Source organism: Ovis canadensis, chromosome 3 (assembly GCF_042477335.2).
Source record: "Ovis canadensis isolate MfBH-ARS-UI-01 breed Bighorn chromosome 3, ARS-UI_OviCan_v2, whole genome shotgun sequence".
Classification (NCBI taxonomy): domain Eukaryota; kingdom Metazoa; phylum Chordata; class Mammalia; order Artiodactyla; family Bovidae; genus Ovis; species Ovis canadensis.
Window position 1 is genome coordinate 1038962 of NC_091247.1, and position 7714 is coordinate 1046675.

Consider the following 7714-nt stretch of genomic DNA (forward strand, 5'->3'; position numbering starts at 1 on the left):
GAGGCAGCAGTGGCTACATTCGAGTTATATTTTCCTTAGTTCGAAAGCGCTCCCTCTCTGGAAGTAACCCCAGTCCAGGGTCCTTCCTGGGCGGCGCGTAGGGCCGAAGGCGGAGGCCCCTGGGCAGGGGGCGCCGAGGCCAGTTTGTGAGGCCGAGAAGGCGGGAGGGGCTAAGCGGGGCGCGTGGCCGGTGCGAATGCGCGGAGCCGAGGCAGGCGCGCAGGCAGGTGGAGAAGGAACGAGAGGAGATGGGTGCGGGTGCGCGGGCGGGGGTGAGGGCAGCGATCGGAGGTGGGAGGTGGGGCCCCACAATTTAATTGACTCGATACCTCCTACCACCTGGCCCTGACGGGGGCCTGGGGCTTCAGGAGGGCCCTTCTGGGCGCCGGGCCTCGCCCTCTAAGGCCAGGGTCAGCGGGCAGCCCCCGACGAGAGCGGAGATAACGGACTGGACCGTGCACTCCAGCCTCCAGCGTCCAGCCCGCACCACAAGGCGGGGCCAGAGCGAGCTAGAGCGCGGGTGTTTGCGCAGTTGCGCCCTTCACGCCGCCCTGTGGAAGTAGCTCGCTCCCGCCCCTGCTCCAGACGGGACGAACCTCCTCCTCGGTCCTCAGTAGGACTACTGATAGGGTCCCAGCTGGAGGGCCTCCTGGGCCGCTCGCGTTCACCCAGCCTCTGCACCTGCTCCCGCCTGTGAGGTTAGGGCTGCTCTGGCGCACGCCTGGGGCCATCGACCAGGTGGGAGCAGGCAGCCCAACCCACGCCCTGCCGGGTCTGAGCTCTGGCCAGAGCCCCTCCCCTCTGCTTCCCGGGCCCAGGAACTTCTCCCTCTGGCTAGGTGTCTTGTGCCTTGGTTGAGGATGCCCCCACCCCCACCCCTAGTACCCCTTCACTGCTGCTTGCCCCAACCCCTGCGGCAGGGCGTGCAGCGCCGTCAGTGTATCGAGGTCCGACCCAGTAGGGGCGAGGGCCCCACGCAGGTCCCCGCCGGCCCTGCCTGTCCACTAGGCCAGGAAGTGCTCGGGATGCGGACACACCGAGACCAATTAGCGTGTCTGTCCTCTAGAGAGGAAAAGCCTCTGAGCAGGGTGCATCCCAGACCACAGGAAGCGGGTGTGTGTGTGGGGGGGTGTTTAAAGGGACAGGACTAGGCTTTGGTCAACTCGGGCTCCTGTACCACGGGGAGCCACGGTTGGAGAGGCTCCAGGGAGGCCCTGCTGATGGGGAGTAGACGGATGAGTCGCATACGCGCGGTCGGGCCTGCAGTAGTGACCCCTCCGCGCAAAGGCAGGGCGGGCTGGTCCTCAGACCCACCCCGCCTCCCAGCGGGGAGCACCGAGCGGCCGAGGACCTGCCTCTAGGGAGCTCCGAGGGCAAACTGGGAGAGAGGGAGCCCGGCGGGACTGGGAGGGTTGTGGCCGTAAAGAGGGGAAAGGCGGTGCTTCGGCAGACCGCGACGGGGCGGAGCTTGCGGCGATGTGGGCGGGGCCTGGTGGACCGGGTGGGGCTTGGGTGCACCTGATGGGGTTCAGGGTGGGCCCTGGGTGGACGCTCCAGCGCGGCTCACATGATGTCGTCCAAGAGGTTCGCGCTGGCCACCCAGTCGAGCGCGCGCGGCTCGGACGCAGCCATGATCATGCACATGAAGGGGCGGCCGGTGCGCCGGTCCGTGGGGTAGATGGTGGTGGGCGTGAAGCGCCGGTTGGCTTCCACAAACTCGCAGAGCTGCTCGTAGACGCGCGGAAACTCGTGGCGCAGGAAGACGCCGCGCAGCCGCAGCTCTCGCTGAATGTGAATGAAGGCCACCTCGCGTGCTCGCCGGCCGGCCTCGCCGTCCTGGTCTAGGCCCGCAGTGCCGGGCGGCGGCGTCAGGATCAACGTCTCCATGTCGGGTTCGCGGCCCCGCGCGGGGGGCGGCCGTGCTGGGCTGCCGGCCGCCAGCGCCACTTTGGCGAACTTGCGCACCGTGGGTCCCGGGCTGCGAGGCGCGGGCGCTGGCCGGGCAGGGGCGCCGGGCGGGGTGGCCCCGGGGCCGACAGCCACCGACACGCTGAGCAGGAAGCACTCGGCTGGTTCGTAGAGGCGCCCGGCGGCCGCCAGCTCCCGAGCATAGCTGCCCAGTGGGGCCGCGTGCGTGGCCAGCTCGCGCAGCGACAGGTAGGTGGGCGACAGCAGCAGCCCCTCGAGGCCGAAGCGCAGGAAGTTGTCCGCGGAGCCGGGGCTCGGGAAGCCCAGGAAGAGCACCCCGCGGCCGCGGGACAAGAAGCCGACGCGCGCGATGCGCGAGAAGGCGCGGTGCACCGGGCCGCTGTCGCGGCAGAACTGCAGCACGTGGCGGCACACGCTGCCCACGCGGCCGTACACGCAGCGCGCCTTGTGCGCGTCCCAGTCCTCGCGGCGGCACAGGCGCGAGCAGTAGTAGGTGTAGCAGCTGTGGCAGGACTTGAAGTAAAGGCAGGCGTTGAACATGGTCTCGGTGCGCCCGCAGCGCGCGTTGGAGCACGTCATCAGGTCGTCCTCGTCGGCGCTGGGCTCAGGGGAGGCGTCGGCCGCCTGCCCCTGTCCCGCGGGCTCTTCGGCGCTACCTGCGGACGCAGGTGGCGAGCGCGGCGCAGGCGCCGGGCCCCCGGGCCCCGAGGGCCGCGAGTCGAGCAGGCGCCGTAGCTGGCGGCCCAGGCCGTCGGACGCGGGCTCGAGCGCCTGGCCGGCTGGGGACCGCGAGTCGATGACCAGGTCAGTGATGAGCTCGTCCAGCTGTTCGAGGCTGCGCTGGCGGCCAGAGGCGGGGCCGTCGGGGGCTGCAGGCTGAGACTGGCGGGGGCGGCTCCCCGGCATCTCCCAGCTCCTGGCGGCCGGACGCTCGGCGGCGCGCAGGTCGTTGTCGGTGATGGTGATCTCCGGGGTTACGTACCAGTTTCGGCCGGGGCCCTCCCTCACACGGCCCTTCTCGGACAGTGACGTCTCGGACAAGGACAGCGCCGCGTAGCGTCGGGGTGAGGTGGACAGGTTCACGACGACAGGCGGGCGCCGGCCTTCGGGGGACGTGCTCCGCGGCTCCCGCGCCTCGTGGCCCAGCAGGTTCTCGTAGCTACGGCCACGGCCCAAGGGGTCTTCGCGGCGCGGCCCTGGGGCCAGGATGTTGTCCCAGGAGCGCGAGTAGTGGCGGCTGTCGGTCGCTAGCCGGGGTGGACTGGTGCCCGTGCCGCCATGCCAGGAGGCGAGCAGCGGGCCGGGGTCCGGCGGGGGCGCCACCTGCAGGGTGCGGTAAGGCCGCGGGCCCCAGTCGCCCCAGGCCGGGCTGCCTCGCAGGTGTGGGTAAGTCCGCGTCAGGGCTTCTCGATTGCGGTACCGCCCGAAGTCCTCAGTGTAAAACGCGCGGGCGGCGGGGCGGGCTCGAGGCTCCTCGGGGGCATAACGCGGGCCGCAGGGCGGGCCGTAGGCGCGGGGGGCCTCCCCGTAGTAGGAGCGGGAGGGTGGTTCCTGGACCGGGAAGGTGCGAACTTCCCCCGCGTAGTAGCCGCTCCCGCTTCTTGGACTGGGCCCTGGGGGCTCTTCGGGCAGAAAGGGCCTGGGATAGTAGCCGTCGAAGGGCGGGCCAGGGCTGGCCATGAAGCCCCCAGGGTGGCCCTCGGGTTCCTCCGTGTAGAAGAACTGGGTGGGCCCCGGCGGGGTGGTGAAGGGCACACTCCGGCGCTCCGCGTAGTCCCGGGGCCCAGGGAGCGGCCCGTCGCAGTACAGCGCCCGGGGGTCGGTGCAGTACGAGTCACTGGGGGTGGGGGTGCGGGAGAGGGCCGCGTGGCGAGGCCCGGGCACCGTGAGGCCGTGGAGCTGCGGGGCGGCGCGGGGCCAGGGCGCGGTCTCGGGGGGCCCACAGGGCCGTGAGCCCCGGGCGGCGTGCTGCAGCACCGCCTCGTCCGGCTTGATGTCCAGGCGGCAGCGGACGTGGGGGGCGGGCCCCGCGGGTGGCTCGGCTGGCGCGCAGCGGTTGGCTGCAGCACAGAGGGGCGCGATGCGGCCAGGGCCGCCCCGCTGCGGCTGTAACTTGATGGGGTGCAGCTCGTTGGCGAGCGCGCGCAGCGCGGGGTACGCGGGCTCCCGGCGGGGCGACGCGTCGGCCCGCGCCGTTCGCTGCGCTTCTCGGCCTCGGCGCGGCAGCACGGGTGGTGAGGCGGGCGCGGGCGCCAGGCTCGGGGGCGCGCGGGGGGCGCTCTTGGAGCGGGCGCGGCGCCGGGTTTCGCCGTCGCGGGATCGTGCGCGCGGCGCGGCGGGCTCCGCTGGGGGCGCCTCCGGGCGGGCCTCCATGGCCACCCCGTCCAGCGCCTCCAGGAAATCGAAGCTTCGACAGTGGCGCTTATTGAAAGGCGCGGGCGCTGCAGGCCGGGCCATGGGGCCCTCACATGGCGGGGGCCTCGACACGGGCCCCGGGGCCGCCACCTTGATGTCCTGGTACACGGTCGACACCAGCAGATCCGGCGGGTCGGTGCGGGTCATCTTAAAAGAAGTCTCCAGGCGTCAGCTCACTCGGCCTTTCGGGGCTTTCGCCCTGAGGGGAGACGCGGGTCAGGGCGGCCCCTCTGCAGCCCAGGCCCCGCTAACCCCCAGTGCTGGCCCAGCTTACCTGGGGCACGGCCCGGGAGGCAGCCAAGGCCTGCGGCCACAGGCCTGTGTTCCATGCCGGCGTCCCAGGCACCTGCAGGGGGTGCCCAGCTGTCCAGCCACTCGGGTCCTGCCCCCTCCTCCACACCATCCTTTCCGGGCCACTTTCTGCTGGGAGGAGGTGAGTGGCCAGAAAGGGGACGTCATTGCAGCAATCCCTGAGCTCCTGTGCTCACCAGTGACCACTGGCAGGCTGGGGTAGACCCCCTTTTCAGGGACAGGCCAGCAGTGGGGTAGGAAGAGAGTGCCCCAGGACCACCCTACTGGTGCCCACAGGTGGGACAACTGTGTGCTCATTGGGGGCCTTCACAGACTGCTTTAAGGTGCTGGCTCCTGTAAAGCAGGTGATGAAGCCCCCTCCTAACGCCTGGTGCAGAGCAATCCCCCCATGCTGCAGTCTGAAGCCCCTGGCCCCAGCCTTAAGCAACCTTAACCAGCCTCCTGCACCCCCCGCCCCCACACCTGGCGCGGCTGGACATGCAGCGGTCCTCCAGCGCTGTGTCAAGGCCCAGCGCAGAGGCCTCTGTGGGCCCTGAAGTGGCCCCGTCAGGCCCAGGCGTGGCCCGGAGGCTCACGGGCTTGCTGCCCTGCCCTCAGTCTACCTGTGGCCCTAGCCGCAGCTGTGCTTCTGGAGCATACCTGGGCCCAAAGCTCCTCTTGCTTTGCAGGAACCGCCTCTGACTCTCCCCCTTTTTGGAGTGGTTGAAACCCACCAAGCTCTTTGGGGCTATCATGACAAGGCCAGGAGAGCGACCCCCTCCATCTTTGCAGTGAGTGCCCGGCAGCAGAAACCAGGCGCTGGCTGCTGGACCACGTGGGGGTGTGTGAGCTCAAGGAGCTCAAGGCTGCCTCCAGGTCCCTGAGCGGCACAGCAGGCCAGGAGGCCGCCAGCAGGGGAGGCAGGGCGGTGAGTGGATCGAGCCCCTGCCACCCGCAGTTCTCAGGCAGGCCCTCCCCACAGCATCACAGGAGAGCTCCATGGAAACCTGAGGCTCCATGCCCCCGCATGCAGGCTGAGCTGGGGTCCACCCCTCTGTACCAGGCCCACGTTCAGACTTGGGCCAGCGGCTTCTCTGGGTGCCCAGTCTGGAGAGGCTAGGGGTGGAGGGGGGGTGCCTCAGACAGTGGTACAGGGTCTCCACCTCCTCACAGGCTGGGGGGGCATGCTCCAAGGTGAGCTTGGAAAAGCAGGGAGCTGGGCGCTCACCTGGCAGGACCTCTGGTCTGGCTGACCCTCTGTGTCCCCAGTGTGCCAGGGCTTTCCTGCCAGCAGAGCTGCCCCCCTGGGTCAGGGCCACCAGGCCATGCTTGTCCCCATCTCAGCACCCTCCCCCCACCTGTCCGTGGTTTGCAGGCCCATCCCCCTCCCATCCTGAAGCCAGGCCAGGACTCGGGGCTGGATGACAGGGTATGAGGCTCCGCCCCAGGGAGGTGACAGCCGGGCCTTGGCGCTGCCGCGGCCCCGAGGAGCCAGACTGGGCGACACCCCTTCCCTTGGGGATGGGACGGTCCGCCCCCGCCGGGGTCCCAGGCCTGAGGAGCCCGGCGGGTGGCTCTCCCCGGCGCGCAGCCCGGCCCAGCCCCGAGCCCCCGGGTGTGGGGACCAATGTCCTCCAAGGCGCAGCGTCCCTGTCCTCGTGGGCGCCGCACTCACGGAAGATCCGCGGGGCAGCGGCCTGGACCCCTTACCTGGGCGGTGCTCCCGCACCGCGCCCGGCGATCTGCGCAGGCCCGCTCGCGCTCCGCCGTCCCCCGCGCCGCCGCGGCCCCGGCACCGGCAGAAGCTTCGAGTCAGCGGCGTGAGGCTGCCGGGCCGCTCGGTGCTGCCCCCGATGGCGGCCGGCGGGACTGCACTTAAAGGGACCGCGCGATGGGCCGGGGACCTGCGTGGCGCGCTGGCTCCTGCTTGGGGCCGAGCTGGGTGCGCAGTGAGGGCTCTTTGCGCCCTCAAGGTACAGGCCTGGGGTCCAGCGAGAAGACCTCGGGCTGAGGAGCACCTGGCCCATCTTGCCCGCCCCCACCTCCCGGACACCTGCTGGAGGGCAGCTGGCAGCCTGGCCGGCCTTGGAGGCAGCCCAAGTCCTGGCCGCGCTGCGGACAGGTCCCGGAATTCACGCCTGCGGCCAGCCTAGGCAGGAGCAGATGGGCAGCCCCACGCCCTGCTGGCCTTTGTGCTGCAGGCCTGTCTTCGCCAAGCTCTCCCTGGGCACGTGGGCACCCCCAAGGGCCCTGCTGCTTCCTGTCCCCCCGCTGTGCGGCCTCCCTGGGAGGACAGGCTCCTCGGCCCCCCACCCCCACGTCCAGCGTCCAGGCAGGCGGAGGCCCCACTGCCCTGGTCAGGTGTGCACACCCTGGAGCTGCATGGTGACACCCCACCTCCAGCCCCTCACACGAGGCTGAACCAGGGGACAGTCCAGGCTGGCAGATGGGCAGGGCGCTGGTGCCTGCGGCTCCCAAGGCCGGGGTCAGCCACGTCCGGGCCGGTCAGCTGAGGGAGCCTTGGACCATTTCCAGGTCAGTCTGGTCTTCATGCTAGTGGGCACTACAAGGACAGCCAGCCTCACACACTGGGCTCCAGGCAGCCCCTATGGGTCAGTGTGGTGCCCAGCCCCCAACCAGTCATGGCTGGCCACCTGTGTCCTGGGTGTGGGGCTCTCTGGGCACCTGAATTGGGGAGAGGGCGTCCTGCCAACCAGCCCCTCTTCGGCCTTAGGAGGCACTCTGTACGCCTTTGGAAGGGACAGTTCTCGGGCAACTGGGTGGTGCAGGGCCCTGCTGACAGCCAGAGCCTGCGGGGCTGAGGTCAGTGCCAGGTGGGAGCAGGGGTGCACGGCCACCCTCAAGGTGGGACCAGGTCTGCAGAGGGCAGCTGCGCTGGCCAGCCTGGACAGCACGGCGCAAGTGGGGCTGGGCCTGCCTGAGGCTTCCTACCCTGAGAGCAGTTACCTCGCGGGGAGAAGGGCCCCATGGCCTGTAGGCAGGGGGCTCAGGCCCCTCCTGCCCACCCACGCTGACCTGGGCAGGGCCCCTGGCAGCAGCAGCACACACAGACGCGCAG

General features: G+C 70.6%; 1 protein-coding gene across 1 annotated transcript; it reads right to left on the reverse strand.

Moving 5' to 3' along the window:
- Window positions 1-10: 10 nt before the first annotated feature.
- On the reverse strand, window positions 11-4840 carry AJM1 (apical junction component 1 homolog). The gene is made up of 2 exons (XM_069579745.1): window positions 4619-4840; window positions 11-4543 (listed from the first exon to the last, which is right to left on the reverse strand). The coding sequence occupies exon 2, from the start codon at window positions 4489-4491 to the stop codon at window positions 1564-1566; it is 2928 nt and encodes a 975-aa protein (XP_069435846.1). The 5' UTR covers window positions 4492-4543; window positions 4619-4840; the 3' UTR covers window positions 11-1563.
- Between the last annotated feature and the right edge of the window lie 2874 nt (window positions 4841-7714).